The sequence below is a fragment of the Epinephelus lanceolatus genome, chromosome 8, assembly GCF_041903045.1.
Source record: "Epinephelus lanceolatus isolate andai-2023 chromosome 8, ASM4190304v1, whole genome shotgun sequence".
Lineage (NCBI taxonomy): Eukaryota > Metazoa > Chordata > Actinopteri > Perciformes > Serranidae > Epinephelus > Epinephelus lanceolatus.
The window spans coordinates 1,995,245-2,015,317 of NC_135741.1; the positions used below are offsets into that span (position 1 = coordinate 1,995,245).

The 20,073-nt window shown below is 41.6% G+C and overlaps 1 protein-coding gene across 3 annotated transcripts in view; it reads left to right on the plus strand.

The window, feature by feature from the left end:
- cdk16 (cyclin dependent kinase 16) overlaps window positions 1-20,062 on the plus strand; it is a 29,901-nt gene extending 9,839 nt beyond the window's left edge. The window contains exons 11-18 of one of the 3 annotated variants that reach the window (XR_013491908.1): window positions 255-375; window positions 695-792; window positions 911-1,016; window positions 5,695-5,737; window positions 5,986-6,076; window positions 6,169-6,246; window positions 7,672-7,907; window positions 19,762-20,062. Coding sequence is in view for 1 of the 3 variants with exons in the window: in XM_033628964.2 (XP_033484855.2) it covers window positions 255-375; window positions 695-792; window positions 911-1,016; window positions 5,695-5,737; window positions 5,986-6,076; window positions 6,169-6,246; window positions 7,672-7,709 (575 nt within the window). In the remaining 2 variants the exon portion in view is untranslated. Of the gene's footprint in view, window positions 1-254; window positions 376-694; window positions 793-910; window positions 1,017-5,694; window positions 5,738-5,985; window positions 6,077-6,168; window positions 6,247-7,671; window positions 14,401-19,761 lie in introns of those variants that run through there. The other 2 variants (XR_013491909.1, XM_033628964.2) reach the window with 2 other exon arrangements.
- Window positions 20,063-20,073: the final 11 nt, after the last annotated feature.

A 20,073-nucleotide genomic window follows, 5' to 3' on the forward strand; every position in this document is an offset into this window, starting at 1 on the left:
TAAAAAATATTTTTAAAAAAATATATACAATACACAAGGATGCAGTGTTGTTTTGATCTGCCACTCTGTGACCGTTACGGAGTTCATCAGAGCGACAGTAATACCACAACCAGTCTACAGACGGACAGACAGACGGTGACAGCCTATTCCTGCTATGGACCGAAGTGTCTACAAAGTGAATGATGTAACGTTGTGATGTTAGTGAGGTGGGATGTCACTGCAATGATGTCACTCAGGCACTGTGTGTGTTCCAGGTCTGGCTCGAGCAAAGTCCATCCCGACAAAGACATACTCTAACGAGGTGGTGACGCTGTGGTACCGACCGCCGGACATCCTGCTGGGCAGCACCGACTACTCCACTCACATTGACATGTGGTCAGTACTGCAGTACTTTAAATGAGCCCGGTTCCTGACTACTCCCTGTCAGTTAAAATGTAGGCTGGTTGTCTCCGCTGAATATTAATGTTGGTCATTATTCTGTTATGCCATTAAAAAGCATCTCACCACTACAGTTCACTGAAGTACTACTGCAGAACTAACTCTGTGAGCAGCTGACAAAACTTTGCTTCCCAGACAAAAAAAACTTCTGAATCTCACATTATTTTATACACGGAGATTTTTCACATCAGATCAGCTGATTGTGTTTTCACAGATACAACTCTAACAACCTGTCTGTCTGCCTGTCTGTCTGCAGGGGTGTTGGTTGTATCTTCTATGAGATGGCGACAGGTCGACCTCTGTTTCCTGGTTCCACGGTAGAGGAGGAGCTCCACTTCATCTTCAAACTCCTGGGTGAGACCCAGTCAGCTTCAGTTATTTGGGTTCATGGAAAGTGTGTACTCAGTGTGTACTTGATGGGTTCAATGTATTCTTGTGTGTTTGAAGTATATTGTGTGTACTTAATGTGCAGGCACTCCCACAGAGCAGAGCTGGCCTGGGATCAGCTCTAATGACGAATTTGTGGCGTACAACTACCCTCAGTACAGAGCGGAGAGACTGAGTAACCACACCCCCAGGTACACACCTGTGCTACACAACTGTGCTACACAACTGTACTACACACTTACCAGGGGTGTAAATCATTAGTTTCATCATGATATGATATGAAATCGATTCTTTGGACAACAATACGATATTTGTCGATGTTACAAAGTCTGCCATGATATGATTTTTAATCTGTTGTGATTCAGGGACCTTCGATAGATATGAAACGACATCATCTGTCATCTGTTACAAAAGAATCTGACAACTCTTTTTTCAATTCAATTCAATTTTATTTATAAAGCCCAATATCACAAATCACAATTTGCCTCACAGGGCTTTACAGCATACGACATCCCTCTGTCCTTAAGACCCCCTTAACGGGGAAAAAAAACGGTAGAAACCTCAGGAAGAGCAACTGAGGAGGGATCCCTCTTCCAGGACGGACAGACGTGCAATAGATGTCGTACAGAACAGATCAGCATAATAAATTAACAGTAATCCATATGACACAATGAGACAGAGAGAGAGAGAGAGAGAGAGAGAGATGCAGGTAATGACAGTAGCTTACAACAACATTAATGAAAGTAATAATATTATAGTTATAGTTCTGGCTACTGTGGTACAATATGTTGAAAGTATGTATTAATATCTGACAGTATACTTGTGTGACAATAGTCATATGTGTATAATAACAGTAGAAGTATGACTAATGACTAATGATGGCAGCAGCAGCAGGAGGCATCTGGCAGGACCACGGCAGCAGCACAACCACACACGTCACACTGTCCAGGCACCGCTGTGATATGAGTTAATCTGAGAGACAGTGGAGCACAAAGGCTCCGGAGAAGAAGCCGAGTTAGTGACATCCAGAATGGCCGAGTTAGCAAGATGCAGTAATAGGATGAGAGAGAGAGAGAGAGAGAGAGAGAGAGAGAGAGAGAGAGAGAGAGAGAGAGAGAGAGAGGGAGAGAGAGGGAGCCCGGTGTATTATAGGGGGTCCTCCGGCAGACTAGGCCTAAGTCAGCCTAACTAGGGGCTGGTACAGGGCAAGCCTGAGCCAGCCCTAACTATAAGCTTTATCAAAGAGGAAAGTCTTAAGTCTAGTCTTAAATGTGGAGACGGTGTCTGCCTCCCGGACCGTAACAGGAAGATGATTCCACAGGAGAGGAGCCTGATAGCTGAAGGCTCTGGCTCCTGATCTGCTTTTGGAGACTTTAGGGACCACGAGTAACCCTGCGTTCTCAGAGCGCAGTGTTCTGGTGGGATAATATGGCACTATGAGCTCTCTAAGATATGACGGAGCTTGACCATTTAGAGCTTTATAAGTTAACAGTAGGATTTTAAATTCAATTCTGGATTTTACAGGGAGCCAGTGCAGAGAAGCTAAAACAGGAGAAATATGATCTCGTTTCTTAGTTCCTGTTAGTACACGTGCTGCTGCATTCTGAATTAGCTGGAGAGTTTTTAAGGACTTACTAGAGCTACCTGATAATAGAGAGTTACAGTAATCCAGCCTTGAGGTAACAAAAGCGTGGACCAATTTTTCTGCATCTTTTCGGGTCAGGATAGGCCTAATTTTCGCAATATTACGCAGATGAAAAAATGCAGTCCGTGAGGTTTGCTTTAAATGAGAATTAAAAGACAAATCTTGATCAAATATTACTCCGAGGTTTCTTACGGTAGTGCTAGAGGCCAGAGCAATGCCATCTAGAGAAACTATGTCATCAGATAAAGAGTCTCTGAGTTGTTTGGGGCCAAGAACAATAACTTCGGTTTTGTCTGAATTTAACATCAGGAAATTGGTGCTCATCCAATTTTTTATGTCTTTAAGGCAGTTATGGAGTTTAGTTAATTGATTACTTTCTTCTGGCTTCATCGATAAATACAACTGTGTATCATCCGCATAACAATGGAAGTTTATAGAGTGATTTCTAATGATGTTACCTAAAGGAAGCATATATAGAGTAAATAGGATTGGTCCGAGCACAGAACCTTGCGGAACTCCAAAACAAACTTTGGTACGTAAGGATGATTCATTACGAACGTCAACAAATTGAAAACGATCAGATAAATAAGATTTAAACCAGCTTAGTGCTGAACCTTTTAGGCCAATTAAGTGATCCAGTCTCTGCAGTAGAATTTGATGGTCAATTGTGTCAAACGCCGCACTAAGATCTAATAAAACAAGTACAGAGACAAGTCCTTTGTCTGAAGCAATCAGAAGGTCATTTGTAATTTTAACTAGAGCTGTCTCAGTGCTATGATGCACTCTAAATCCTGACTGAAATTCCTCAAATAAATTATTATCCTGGAGAAAATCACACAGCTGGTCTGCGACTACTTTCTCAAGGATCTTTGACATAAAGGGAAGATTAGATATTGGTCTATAGTTGGCTAACACCTCTGGATCCAGGGTGGGCTTTTTTAGGAGAGGTTTAATTACAGCTACCTTAAAAGACTGTGGTACATAGCCTGTTAATAGGGATATATTGATCATATCTAATATATGAGTGTTAACTAAAGGAAAGACCTCCTTAAGTAGCCTAGTTGGGATGGGGTCTAAGAGACACGTTGATGATTTAGATGAAGAAATCACTGCGGTCAATTCTTGAAGAGAAATTGGGGAGAAGCAATCTAAATATATATTAGATTCTACAGCTGTGTTTGAGGTTAGATAGGTAGGCCTACCATCTGAGGGCAGGAAGTCATGAATTTTGCCTCTAATAGTTAGAATTTTGTCATTAAAAAAGCTCATAAAATCATTACTGCTAAGGGCTAAAGGAATACAAGGCTCAATAGAGCTTTGACTCTCAGTCAGCCTGGCTACAGTGCTGAAAAGAAACCTGGGGTTGTTCTTGTTTTCTTCTATTAATGCTGAGTAATAGTTTGCTCTGGCATTGCGGAGGCCCCTCTTATAAGTTTTGAGACTGTCTGTCCAGATTAAACGAGATTCTTCCAGTTTGGTTAATCGCCAATTCCTTTCAAATTTTCGCGATATTTGTTTTAACCTACGGGTTTGAGAGTTATACCAAGGAGCAAACTTTCTTTGCTTTGTTAACTTCTTTTTAAGAGGAGCTACAGAGTCGAGCGTTGTTCGCAGCGAGCCTACGGCGCTATCAACAAAATGATCAATTTGGGAGAGGTTAAAGTCGGCACGGGAAACCTCTGTTACTGAAGGTATTGGTATTGAATTTAACGACGAAGTAATCTTTTCCTTAAATTTTGTGACAGCACTATCTGATAAACATCTAGTATAGTAACTGTTGCTAAGTGGCGTGTAATCGAGTAAAAAGAAATCAAAAGTAATCAGATAATGATCTGATAGCAAGGGATTCTGTGGAAAGACTTTTAGGTTATCAATTTCAATTCCATACGTCAGAACTAGATCGAGGGTATGGTTAAAACAGTGAGTGGGTTCATGTACACCCTGACTGAAGCCAATGGAGTCTATTAATGAGATAAACGCGGTAGCCAGGGAGTCATTATCAACGTCGACATGAATGTTAAAATCGCCTACAATAATAACTTTATCTGATTTAAGAACTAAACTGGATAAAAACTCTGAGAATTCAGATACAAATTCAGAATACGGGCCAGGAGCACGGTACACTATAACAAATAAAAGTGGCTGCGAGGTTTTCCAGGTCGGATGTAAAACACTAAGAACGAGGCTTTCAAATGAATTATAATCTAGTTTAGGTTTAGGGCTGATTAACAGACTAGAGTTAAAAATGGCTGCAACTCCCCCTCCTCGGCCGCTGCCTCGAGGAATGTGGGTATTATTATGTTACTTTTGCCAATAAAAGACAAAAACACCACATAAATAATGTCAAATAATTACAACCACTTAAGAGCAATGACGTTTACTTTGAATTAACGTCACTAACACATATAAAACAAGCTAAGTCTAGACTTTTTGTCACTCACGGTTGGTTCAAGTCGCTGCGTCTCCGACAGTTTGAGGTTTCATTTAGCCACTTGTTAGCAATAGCTTTCTCTAAGACACATAAAAAGCTTCAGAGTTCACAGTGAGGTATTTACTGACGTATTTTATGTTGTAGAACAACGTAGAACTCTCTTTAGATTGTGTGAACCACAGACCTTATATGAGGCATCTCACCAAAAACCCACTGACTTCAAGATCAGGGAACCAATAGTGGTAAAATGCTAACTCACTTCCCGGTTTTAGGACTCATTCCTCAGGCGCTCTATTTCAGTGCACGTGTTTTTCAGCCCAACACTGTTGGAACAGAGAAGCTAATGTTGCTGCAACACGTTAGCGGAGTGACACACCTGTCGAGGTAGGTACGTCGGGTTTTATCTCGTAACAACATTGTTTACATACGACATGTCCTCTGTCCTGTGTTTTCTCTGAAATCCAAAATATTTCCACCCTGCTGATTTATTAACAAGTTAATAACGTCATTCTCATCATTTTACTCTTGGCTGCTGCTGTTTGACGATGACGCAGAATTTAAAAAAGAAAAGAAAAAAAAAGCGTAACCTAAAGATGATGACGTGGATCGATGTTTTCACTCTGCATCAATGATACTGGATCATTGATCATTGAATTGATATACTGATCCAGATAGACGGCTCGTTTCTCCCCTACACGCAGAGTATACAACTGTCCCGAGTACAGAGCAGAGAGACTGGACCTCAGGTTCAGTTTTGTTTTTGTGTGTGTGTGTGTGTGTGTGTGTGTTTCAGGCTCAGCAGTGAAGGTGTGGACCTGTTGTCAAAGTTCCTGCAGGTCAGTGAACGTCTCACTGATTTAATTAAATATTAAACTGGACTAACTCTTGATATTAAAAACAGAGATGTTATGGTGACTTCTGAATCTCATTAACTGTTTGTATTCAGTCACTTTTAGATCTGTGATTATGATGTAATGTTCATGTGGCAATACCACGACAGGATGTGACATCACGATGTCTGAAAAAACACTAACATTGTTGTTTTCTACAATGACAGTCGATAAAGTTTTTATTTCAACTTTAGTTTGAAGGGAAGAAGAGGATCTCATCAGCTGAGTCAATGAATCACCGTTACTTTAGTAACCTTGGAAACAGAGCGATGACACTTCCTGACAGTAAGTATAAACACAACCTTTGACCCCAGCTTTCAGTCTGTGATGTAACTGTGGACCATGACATCACAAAATCACTCTTAATGTCATTTCAGCAACGTCCATCTTCAGTCTGCCAGAGATCCAGCTGGAGAAAGAAACGATCAGACCAACAACAGTCACACCTGATCCAGGTAACACACACACACACACACACACACACACAGTTATTTTATGACGATCTATTCCCAAACCAGAACCGCAACGTGCAATACCTCACTGGCCCCGCCCCCTGCACGTATGACCAATTAGTTGTGCAACCCAACCAATCTCGCCAACGCAAAATCAGTGGTCGAGAAATATCCCGAGCTAAACACCTTGCAGTCCTGTCATTATGAAGACAATGGCCAAAAAGAATCTTAAGAAAACTCTCTGAAGTTTCTTGTGAAAGTGTCAGAAACACTCTAGGTGATACAGAGACAGAGTAATGGGCCTCTGAAGTCAGTAAAAAATAGAAGATTTTGCCTAAGATAAAATAAAAAACGTGTTTCAGGATGAATAACTGTCTGTGGCTTCATCTGAGCAGGTAAATGACACTGTGGGGCTGTAGGCACACTGTCAATGAACACTTGTTTCAAATTTGAAGAAGACTGCTCAAAGTATGACCATTCTACAGTGTTTTTACCATGAAAAGATCCAGGCGGAGCTTCAAATGACAAGTCGGTCACTTGGCTTCAAAACAGTACTATCAGTGATCAAACAACACTCAGCCAGCTTCAAACATTGTACCTTATTGAAATCAGGTGTGATTATGATAGCTGATGTTGTTTATGACACAGAAACACCATAAAATATCACCAAATAAAGCCATATGAAACGTGAAAGTTATGATCCCACTTTCTAGACGGTATATCTCAGCCAAAAATAGTGGTAGGAGTGAGACTCTTACCTTTTATAAACCAGCTAAGTCCCCGCTAACAGCTCCACATAAGATCGCGAGTAATCCTTTAACTTTTCCCGTCGAAAAACGGCATGACATGACTTGTCACCACTCATCGCGATTTTGGACTTTGTGTGTTTAGGCTGCTCTGGTGCCAAATACATAATAAATAAAAGAAAAACGATGTTATTTTTGAAAAGTCGAGAGCTTCCTGAATCCGGCAATACCAAACATCACATGGTTTGATGACGTAGTGCGCCTGGGAGATACCATTTAACAGAGGAGGGGGGGGGAGAGGAGTTAGAGAGGTCAAATACAGTCTAAGGCAGAGACACATCTCTCTTAGTGAGGCTCAGAAATAAATTTACATTATTATTATTAAACATTGTTCAAACGTCATCACTGTTTATTCAAAGTGACAAAAGAAGTAATGGAGAGAGAAACTGAGCTGATAACACAATCTCACGTCGAGGTCCATTTAGCAGCTGTTCTGGAACTTGTAATCACAAAGTTCATTCTTGACGATCCACAGCTGCGTGACCTCAGTGGACGAAGATCAGACTGAAAGTTCCAGAACAATAGTGGACCTCATGGTGTGATAGCTTTTTCATTCTAAGGTGAAGAGTGAAGTCATTCATTAAGTTGTTGGTTTCAATCAAAAACTTTTTTTTCTGTCTAGCGAACAGTCCGGGCAAGAGGCGGAGTCTGCTGTTCTGACATCATTGGGAGGCAGAGTCTGGTCCTCTGACATCACTTGGAGACAGAGTCTGCTCCTCTGACATCACCAGGGAGGCGGAGTCTGCTCCTCTGACATCACCAGGGAGGCAGAGTCTGCTCCTCTGACATCACCAGGGAGGCGGAGTCTGCTGCTTTGATATCACCAGGAGGTGGAGTCTGCGCCTCTGACATCACCAGGTAGGAGGAGCGTGCTCCTCTGACATCATCAGGGAGGTGGAGTCTGCTTTTTTTTTTTTTCTTCTTCTTCTTCTCTCCGGAGGAGTAAAACAAGAACAGGAAGTAAAATGATAAGAAGAAAACAAACTGAGCCCTGAAATGATTGTTTATCAGACAGACAGACAGACAGATGCAATAATGAATCACAGCATGCTGTTACTAACGGCAACAGATTCACCTCAGTACGTGAACAGATGAATGAGTTAAAGCTTATTGAACAGACGCATGTAAACATGTAAGACACGGAAACACCTGAGTACAGGTATCACCTGAGTGACATCATTGATGACATCACAGAAACAGAGGGACGATTTTACAGGCTTTTACAGGCTTTGGGTTGTCGTTGTTCGGGACTAAACTGACACGTTTTTTTATATTCTATCCGTTTACAGAAAAACAGAAACTGAACAGGAACATCTTGTTTGTTAACGAATATAACTTGTCATTGATTCAGACTGCACTGAATTAAAACTTTATTTGATTCAGTTTAAAGCAGATCTGAAACCTCAAACAGCTGAAAGCCATCAGATGAACAGAGTTCATCATCAGATCAGACAGACTGATCTCCACCTGTTTTATACTCTGAATATAAACTGGAGGTGACCGCAGGAACAGCTGATGAGGAGCTGATGAAGAACGAAAGGTCTTCGTAATCTGTTTGGCGCTGCTGTTTGTGTTTCTGCCACAGTAGAGTGTTAGATTTACAGTATTACATTTACACTTTAATGTTATTAATTATAAAGATACTGAAACTCTTTAACAGCCTGCAGGAGAAGCCATGTTAGTTTCTGCAGAATAGACATTTTGACTGTTTTATTCTGAAAGTGTGAAATTGGTTTCTGCTGTTCTGCATGTGTGTGTGTGTGAGTCGTACACTCAGACTGTATACTGGTAATATATATATACTGATACTGTACAAACACTACAGTGATGCTGTAAATATATATAGTTATACTGTAAGTCTGCAGGAAACAGCTGTGAACTGTTTCCTCTCTATGTGCCGTTTCTCACAGAGAAGTTATTTATTTTAGGATTATTTGTGGGCTTTAAATCGCCTTGATTAGACAGAACAGCTGAAGATAGACAGGACAGAGGACAGACAGGGCAACAAAGGGTCACAAGTCAGAACTGAACCCGTTCCACTGCGAAGGACTCAGCCTACATGGGGGTGCACGCTCTGCCAGATGAGCTACTAGGGCGCCCCAGAGAGTTTTATTTTTACAGATTTTATTGTTTTTTATTTGACTGAAGGTCAATAAGTAGGTTTTCTAACTGAGACTGTCGGAAATCAGGGGAGGACCATGTGATGTCGCCAGAGACTTGTGACATCACCGCCCCCTCCCTGAACCACATGACATGTTAGAGGACAGTTGAGGGCTCCAACTGACCAGCCAACACCAAGTGAACACTAAGTCAACAACCATCACTAAGGTACACTTAACCCACACTAAGTCAACAGCCAACACTAAGTCAACACTCAGCCAACAGCCAACACTAAGTCAACACTAAGTCAATACTCAGCCAGCAGTCAACACTAAGTCAATACTCAGCCAGCAGTCAACACTAAGTCAATACTCAGCCAACAGTCAACACTAAGTCAACACTAAGTCAATACTCAGCCAACAGTCAACACTAAGTCAATACTCAGCCAACAGTCAACACTAAGTCAACACTAAGTCAATACTCAGCCAACAGTCAACACTAAGTCAACACTAAGTCAATACTCAGCCAACAGTCAACACTAAGTCAACACTCAGCCAACAGTCAACACTAAGTCAACACTAAGTCAACACTAAGTCAACACTAGGTCAATACTCAGCCAACAGTCAACACTAAGTCAACACTAAGTCAATACTCAGCCAACAGTCAACACTAAGTCAATACTCAGCCAACAGTCAACACTAAGTCAATACTCAGCCAACAGTCAACACGAAGTCAATACTCAGCCAACAGTCAACACTAAGTCAACACTAAGTCAATACTCAGCCAACAGTCAACACTAAGTCAATACTCAGCCAACAGTCAACACTAAGTCAACACTAAGTCAATACTCAGCCAACAGTCAACACTAAGTCAACACTAAGTCAACACTAGGTCAATACTCAGCCAACAGTCAACACTAAGTCAACACTAAGTCAATACTCAGCCAACAGTCAACACTAAGTCAATACTCAGCCAACAGTCAACACTAAGTCAATACTCAGCCAACAGTCAACACGAAGTCAACAGCAAACACTAAGTTGACAGTCAACACTAAACTCACATTAAGTCAACACTAAGTCAAAACTAAGTCAACAGCCAACACTAAGTCAACACTCAGCCAACACTAAGTCAACACTAAGTCAACACTCAGCCAACACTCAGCCAACACTAAGTCAACACTAAGTCAACACTCAGCCAACAGTCAACACGAAGTCAACAGCAAACACTAAGTTGACAGTCAACACTAAACTCACACTAAGTCAACACTAAGTCAACAGTCAACACTAAGTCAACAGCCAACACTAAGTCAACACTCAGCCAACACTCAGCCAACACTAAGTCAACACTAAGTCAATACTCAGCCAACAGTCAACACGAAGTCAACAGCAAACACTAAGTTGACAGTCAACACTAAACTCACACTAAGTCAACACTAAGTCAACAGTCAACACTAAGTCAACAGCCAACACTAAGTCAACACTCAGCCAACACTAAGTCAACACTCAGCCAACACTCAGCCAACACTAAGTCAACACTAAGTCAACACTCAGCCAACACTAAGTCAACACTCAGCCAACACTAAGTCAACACTAAGTCAACACTCTGCCAACACTCAGCCAACACTAAGTCAACACTAAGTCAACACTCAGCCAACACTAAGTCAACACTAAGTCAACACTCAGCCAACACTAAGTCAACACTAAGTCAACACTCTGCCAACACTCAGCCAACACTAAGTCAACACTCAGCCAACACTAAGTCAACACTAAGTCAACACTAAGTCAACACTCAGCCAACACTAAGTCAACACTCAGCCAACACTAAGTCAACACTAAGTCAACACTCAGCCAACACTAAGTCAACACTCAGTCAACACTAAGTCAACACTCAGTCAACACTAAGTCAACACATAGTCATCAAAGAAAACTCTAAATGGATTCTCATGAGCCTCATGAATAAGGCTTAACCCTGACCTGGTCAGAGTCCAGGTGTTAGTGGGCGGAGTTTATCGGAGGTCGGGGGCGGAGCTTTGCCTGCAGTTTGTAAATGTCAGATAAGATTCTTGTTAAAATTGTCGTCCCTTCAGACAGAGTGATTTCTTTGAAAATGTTTTTCCAGGATTGTTTCAGGTTTAGGATTGTTAATATTTTTTAAACAATCTGATGTTGTTGCTTACGTGAATTTTTATCTTTTAGCTGTGAAGAAATATTAGCAATAGAGAAATATTGATCAGAAGACAATAACAATTGATCAGAATGTTAACAAGGAGTCTTTAACCTGCTGTAAAAATGACACATATGTACACGTGTGTTTGTGAGATTAGAAAATACAGCGCCCATATAAAGAATGCTCCTCCATCATTTTTTATTAATTATCAGTGGATTAATTTGATGCTGATCAGCAGAACTCTTTAATGTCAAACTGATAATACAAAATAATTGATTGCAGACGTGTTTAGCTTCACATGTATCCAGGTCAGAGAACCAATCAGAGATAATACAAGAACATTTCCAGTGTTTATCTGCCAGGGTACAGGAACTAGAGTATGTCAGAACATCTCTGTAATCAGTTCTGTTGTGTTGAATATATTGAAGTTGTTCAGATGAATGTGTGGAGGAAGTTGGACTTCAAATATTTTTCTGTGTTTTAGTTCCGTCAAAGTGACGAATTCTCTTTGAAGGCAGAAAATCAGAGATGACTGGAGCTTCTGACTTCACAGGGTGCTTTTCATTATACTAGCTTATGCTTCCTCGTCCTCCTCTCTGCTCCCGTGACCTGGAAATCGTTCCCCTCCGCCATGATGGAAGATCTTCCAATCTCTTAAATGCACATCAAGGAGATGAGGAGAGAGGAGGCTTCTGGAGGAGCTCAGAATGAGGAAACATCAGTGTATCCTACATAGAAGTCTTTTATCAAGTGGCGTGACAACGGAGGCCCTCAGTGGGTCACGTCAAGTTGTGTTTTGTGTTCCATGAGGTATAATGCTGCACACCCATATGACTCCTTATTCACAGTTTATTCTCAGAGCACCCACTTTGTGCAAAGCAGTGGTTCCCAACTGGTGGGTCATAGTCCAAAAGTGGATCGTGGGTCCATTCTGAATGGACCAAATGTGACTCGAGAATGTGAATGGAACATTTACATTTAAAAAACGTCCAGATTGATCTGTTGATAGGAGCACCGTTCTCTGCAGGTTCTGCAGGAAGGAATTTTCGTACCATCAGAGAACTTCAAAGACTTAAGACTTATGGCCATCGAGCGTGGCTGAGCAGAAAACTTCCAGTTTAGCGCTCTGCTTACCTGAACTGGGATAAAATAATTTAATTTTGCAGCTCTTTTAGATTTTCAAATGTTATCAGACTAAATGGACTGAATCCTGATAGTGGAATGAGTCATTATATTGGGGTTGTGATGCTCAAAAAATGACATCACATAACAGATGCAGGTGATCACCATACCACTGTTTCGCCACTACCAAAACTGGCTTTAAAGCCTGGCGCACTTCCTGGGGGCCTGCTTCCTTCCGTCCTCTGCTTGCATTTCCTGCAGGCGGGATTAAGACACGAGGAGACATATTAGCATGATGAAAAGTACCCAGACTGTTTTCTGTGAATGACATGTGTTGAAGGAAGTGATGTCATGAAGGTGGAGTCAAAGCAAAGCTTCAGTTAGCCACGTTAGTGCTGAGTTAATGATGAATGACTGTTGAATGTAACTACAAACTGTTGATGTGGGCAGCAGTGTACAGTCATAACGTGTACAGAGTTATTGATTATTGCAGTTTGAATGTGCAGTGTGGTGTTGTTCCTCAGCTGCTGTTTGACCGTCTGAAACTAAACATCGGATGTCTGATTCATCTGGATCTTTGTTTTCAGGAACATGAACTGATGTGAAACAGCTGAACTGAGATCAGAGTGATCCAGATCACTCGGTGAACGTGATACAGGAGCGGCTCGATGAAAACTAGACCCCTCACAGGCAAACACACGACACCTGCTTTCTGATGGTCAGAGACACTAAAGAGTTAAAACCAGCAGTTAATAAATATCCACAGTGAGACACCTTCAGTTTATACAGGCAGCTGTCACAGAAATCACTTCCTTATCTGTTATACTGACTTATTATTGTCCATTAGAGTCAAATTATAAAAACAGAAACTGAGTCTCTGACCTCAGATCATCAAACAGCTGATTCTTCACGATTCTTAAATCAGAGTCCTCCACGGGTCCATTTTTAAAAACCTACACCTGCCCATACCAGTAAAGCTCAGAACCAGAGCCAACCCATTACCTGTCATTACGTCTCAGTCAAAGTCGAACCCATTCACACTTTCCCTGCCAGAGTATTATTTTAAGTTTCCAGCCCGTCATGGAGATCTCGTTTTGTCCCACCTAACTCGTGTCTTGAACTCCATGTAGGCTGCCACCTCATCCTCGGGTTGCAAAGTTTCATGGCTGGAGTCCTCCATGTCAGTGACCAATGTGACCACGGGGTCAAAGGTTACACTTGTGTCACTGACTTTCAAAACAAAAGGAACTGTCAGAATATTACACATATACTGCACATCTTTTTACTTTGTTTTATTCTGGAAAATAGAAAATATATTTTTGTTCACACCCGCCTGGAGTTCATTTTTACCCGTGAATTTACATTTACATATATTTTTACCTGTTACATAGCTTTCTGTGGGTAGGGTACCTGACCCAGTGCCGGACTCTGTCATAAACATGTAATATACCACACGCAGTTAGAGTCACTGTGAAGAAATAAGGTAAACCCAAAATGTCACAGAGTGAATTCAGATTCTAAAAAGAAACAGACCAGGATTAATGTCTGTTTTTCTGCCGTCAGATATTTGTCTTGTTTCGATTAAATCAAACTTTAACGAGCTGTGGGGTGAGACGGGTTTGTTTGTAGTGCACATGGATCCAGATGCTGTTTTCTCTGCTTCCGCAAAAATGAACTGACATGCTTTGTTTTGGTCGACACCATACCAAAGTTATCTGCAATATACTGCACTGCATGATGGGATTCTTACAGATAACTCCTATGCTGTTTATTTTTTTGAATATTCTTCCATCTGCCAAGAAAGCACTGCAAAGTATCTGATGCTATAACTGATCTGCATACTTGAAATATCAGTCCAAGTATGGAAAATAAAGTATATCCTGTTATTGTGTACAATTATGTTTACATGTATTCTGGATATATTTACAGTACATAAATATACATTAAAACTCTTTATTTATTATCAGTGTTGGCTGTTTGTCTTTGTGTTTCCCCGGACCTCTGACCTCTGACCCCTGCGCCGTGACTGCTGAGAGCTCCAACACTTTTCTAACTTCAGACACATTAACTCTTTTCACACAGAGATCTATGAAGTCCTCTCTTTATGCTGCCTTTACATTTTTACACAGAACCAAACAACGGCAGCATCATTTCCCTCCAGTGTGTGATTTTACACAGCATGTTCGCATCGCAGAACCAAAGGAGGCTTGACATTTAAAAGGCCCAGATGCACCAAACCGACTCCAGAGAACTGTCGACGATAAATGCCCCCCTGCTGCGTCACCTGACGTCGCTGTGTCTCAACCAGAAAAGTACCATACAAACACACCAGTGTTCATTTTGTAATGAAAACTGCTGAATTTTTTTTTGTCAGCGACCTTTTTTCCTTGACAAAAAATGAAACGATTACGAGCAAAAAATAGATCTTGATAATAAAAACTAAGATGAAATCTATGTTTCATTTTCATTGACGAGACGTGATGAAAATGTTCGTGGTGGAGAACGGCCGTGCTCGTGATGATCTTCAAATGCAGCATAAACAACAGGCTGGTAAACTCCAGTAAATAGTCTGCACCAGGATGTTTCAGTAGCCAGCAAAAACTCTTATGATCCAGGTGCTTCGGTTGGTTTTAGAGTTGACTAATTTGCAGGATGATGCTATGAACTGATTGACTGTCTTGACTGTCACGTTCAGAAAATGAAAACAAAGTTCCCTAAATAAATACACAGACCTTTACAAAAACATAGTTCAAGTCAACGGGGTATTAAACGACTTCATCAAACAATAAACACAAAGATTACCCAAAAACACGGCGGTTAAAGACTGTAACCCTGTGGCATCTTCCATGCTCCACACTCATTTGAGCGCACCTGCTTTCAATTAAAAGATTTCCGAGATACCAGGTCAGGTGGTGCAGTCAAGAAAACAAAAAAAAACAATAGGAACTTAGGACATGCTAGAAATGACTCTTAACAGTCAGTAATCAGTAATTAGTTCATGTAAAGGTGTGTGGAAGTGTGTGCGTGTGGAAAACAAAGCAAAAGAACCCAGAGCTGTCCTCAGGCCCAGGTGTAGCTCAGTCAGCCATAGACCCTCCTCTCAGCTCAACACAACTGAGGAGAACCTGCAGGAGAGCCTTCTAGAGGATGGGAGGAGGAGCATCAGAGTTTCCTTTTGTAATGTCTTTTTTTTAATGGACGTCTGTGTGTGGATCATACATTTTTATTTACTTTGTAAATGTCAAGTTAAAGGAGCAATTAGCGAAATTCATCATTTCTAGATTGAAGGAATTAACAAGCCGGTCCGGCTTCGCGTTCATGTACGTTCAAGCTAGCAGACAATGTTCTTTCTTCATAATGGAGGATATAAAGGAATCACATTCACAGATAGTGTCTGGGCCTTTACTCAGCACAGCTGCTGAGGCTACCAGCTGCATCTCAAACACACACCCTCAATTATCATTTTGTTTTTAGTTTAATCTGCTCCTGTTTGTCCTGTTAAATTAAATGCATTGTGCCATCATTTCAAACTCAACACTTCCTGTTTCTGTTTCAAATTAAAAGCTCCTTATAGTTTCAGCTGAGAGAATCCCTTCAATTTCTAAAAAGGCTTTTATTGTGAAATATTTGCAGGAACTTCCTGTGGAGGATTCAGTGACTTTTTTTTAACAGTACTACAGTAACAGTTCAGCTGGGACATGAACAGTCACAGTGACTGAAATAATGAAAATAATAAAAATAAGACAATAATAATCTGATGACATCACATGTTGTGAAAGACAACCAGTGATGACTGGTCATGAACCAACCTGTAGTCTGTCATGTCTGTCAGCCAACTCACAGCAAGATTTTATGACTCCACAATCAGCTAATCTGACGTAGTGACTGTTGGAACAGACAAAAAAGTCGTGTAGTCTGAACCCGGCGTCACTACCAACATCTGAAACACTTTTCCTTTGGATTAATATCATCCCTGTCATCGCATGAAACACACATTTTGGCATTAATAATAAACTCATCATTAAAAAGTGTTTTTGCTTTAAACCAGGTTTCATGTTTTTCCCTTTGATCAGCCAACAGATATTCATGCATGCATTTTGCGTCATCACAGAACTCAGTTAGTCATCAAGAGCATTCAGTAGCTGTGTTTTATCATTTTTTAATATTAACCCTTGCACTGCTCTCCCCCTCCTCACAGGTCTCAGTGGAGCCGCACTGCCTGCACCATCTGTATTTACGCTCCTGGCTCGCACACCAGTCCCGCTACTTAACTCCGACATCGCCTCGCGCATCTCCATGATAAACAACAAACAAACAAACAGTCAATGTAAAGTCATTTGTCCACCCGCTTCCGTAACCAATGCATGCATGTATGCACACAGTTTCAACAGCCGTTAAACAGTGCAGGCTCCACGTACCTCCGTGTGTCAGGCGCCGTGCCCTGACCCGGTGGTCCGACGCTCCACAGCCGCACCGTCGCTCCTGCTCCCCTCCTCCAATCACCTCTCTCCGGCAGCTCTCCTCGTTGTCCCGCTGCGCTCCAAATGTGCCTGAGTTTCCCAACGCAGTTCCAAAGAGCGGGTTTCTGACTAATAATGTGGGAGCTGAGTCCACACTCAGATCTTTAACCCGCCTGACCTGACCGACGAGCTCGCTTCAGTTGGTGCCACATCTTCTCTGCTGTTGGCTTCAGAAAACGACCTGCTGTCATCATATTTATTCATCGCAGCACCCGGGGGCCCAATGAATGTGCATTTCTTCATTTTCATCCAAAAACCGAACACACAACTTTCAGCATGTCCCTGTTCCGCGCCACAGCATCAAAATCCATTTCCGGGGTCAAACACCTGACACCTGGCAACAAGGTCCTTTATTCACATAGCCCAAATACTAGCACAGCGCCACCCAGTGTACACACACGGTAAATACAAATAATGCCTGGTAAGTGAAAGAACATCAGTGTGTCTCACATTGTACACTTCCATTAGTACACTTCAGTGTAGTACACTATGTAGGCTACACTAAGTACTTCTCGCATGGTGCACTAATTTCAACAGGGTAGTGCCTCCAATCCCACTCTACCGTTTTGCACTTACAGGAAGTGACACGTTTTTTGTTTTTTTTAACTGCCTCTTCTTCATCGTCTTCTTTGTAAACGGCGACTTGCAAACAGACGGTGGAGCATTATCACCAACATTTGACCGCTATCTCCGCCACACATAAACCAAACTTACGTCTCAACATCAGTACTGATTAAAATGTGCCGCCATAGCTAGAAGCAATTTAGCTAGTAAGCTAGCATTAGCACTCGCAGTATTGTTAGTGTTACCAAATCATTACAGACCCAACAAACATCACTGACGGCTTCTATTTAACAACAGTTTTGGTGCTTAGTGCAAAAAACATGTAGAACTAACAGGCTCCTTGTTGTCCCCAGCCGCCATGAGATGAGACGGTCACAAAGATGGTGACCGTTGAAGGAGAGAGGTGTCCGTCATTCCACACTCACCTTTTGAACCGTTTTGAGTGCTGCCTTTTCCCATCCAACACATTCTCACTCCAGCCTCATCACATATCACCATTTGGTCATGGACTTTTCATACCCAGATACGCTGTGCAAGGTGCCCTGGGTGCGTTTGTAGACACAGCCTACTGTGTTTTCCCCTGAAGACAATCCAAAAACAGCCTGCAGTATCTGCATTATTTATGGTCTCGAGTTTGTACCAATCCACGTCCTAGATATTTAACAGGGTCAGTGAAAACTTTGACCGCTTGTGATGCTACAAGAAAAGTCAAAGGATCAACAACCTCAGAGCTCAACAGCTGTGGTACCAAAATCTTATACTGTTGCTTCCAGATTCTGCATGCAGTAATCTGTTTAAAGAGACTGGACTGAATCCTTTACAGGACGCCACCCAGAGCAACTCATCCTCACTGTGACCTCGTCACATGTCCACGTTTGGTCATGGACTTTCCACGTCCACATATGACGTTCAAGGTACCCTGGGTGTGTTGGTTGTTGACGTTCTGGGACGCCGTGTCAACTTCAGCCTCTTACATGCATTGTCTGTTTTCAAAATACACTTCTGTTTTCACAGGAAATGTACAGTTTGATACAGTCTCTTTCAAAATAAAAGCACTATGTTGGTACAACACCACAAATGAAAATGATTTTTTCCAGGGTTTGGCTTCATATTCTTACTGAAAGTGAACACCGGCCTCCTGGGTGAAAGTCGGTGGTTGTTGGACGCATCCAACACCCCTCCTGCCCACCCTACCCAGACTTCCGCCGCTTTAACTTTTGATGTTGTCCCACCATGTTTCTCCCTGACGCTAATGCGTATCATGCCGTGTGAAAGAACGTTTTGTTTGTCGGTGTCTGATGCCAGAAGTCACTGACCAAGCGCTGGATTTAGATGACTTTGGAGTTGACTGTGGAGTGTGAACACACTTAGCGCACTTATGCATTGAAAATATGAAGTGTTTAATACAGAAGGATGCGATTTGAGACACAGTGAGTATTTGGCTCTTAGAGTGTCTGACTGTTCCTCTCCCAGGACAGACAGACCTGACAAGATATTACTGTCTGTATGAGTGTTAAGTATATGAGACCTTTTTCTCAACCTTTAGAGTGCACATTTAATGATTTATTTTTAATTTGTTTACTTCCAAATTTGCAACCGTTTCAGTAAGGAAACTTGTCCTGAAGCATGTTATTTGCACGTTGTCAGCTGTCATAGATCAGATGTGTCTGCGGTGGGAGCGAGAAAATAAACATGGAACAAGGTCCTTTGTTCTGGGTTGGTGTATATTTATTCAAATAAACATATTTCCCTTTTAAATGGTGCCACATTTGTAAGGAACATGCATTTGTGGGATGAGCAGCAGAGCTGAGTATGTGGGTTGTGCACATTAAAAATTTGCCAAATCTTTTCTGCCAATGCCAGTGTAAGATTTATTGCCAATGAGCATTATTACAACAAAGAAATAATTTACCAAACACAAATGTCCTTACTTTCTGTGCTTAGTTTACATTTTATGGCTTTGATAAGTGGTGCCACTTGGCAATTTGTCTTTAAAAATCGGTGGTAAAATAAATACAAAATACACTCATTTAAATTTGTATGCCAGGCCCCCCAAGCTAATAAATAGAAATAATAAAAGAGAGATAATAAAACTTTATGAAAACAAGTCGATCACGGAGGCCGTCTGTTCTTTAACATCATACTGAAGCTCCAGTAAGGTGGAAAGAGTTCAATATTAAAAACTTTGATAAAAAGGATTACAAAATAAATATTCATTCATTTATTTTCTGTGGTTACAGGGTCACAGGGAAGCCTTTCCCAGCTGACACTGGACAAGAGGTGGTACACACCTGGACAGGTCACCAGACTATCACAGGACTGACACATAGAGACAGACAACCATTCACACTCACATTCACACCTACGGACAATTTAGAGTCACCAATTAACCTGCATGTCTTTGGACTGTGGGAGGAAGCTGGAGCACCTGGAGGAAACCCACGCTGACACTGGGAGAACATGCAAACTCTGCACAGAAGGGCTCCCACACCCTGGGGTTTGAACCACGAACCCTCTTGCTTCGAGGCAACAATGACCACTGCACCACCGTG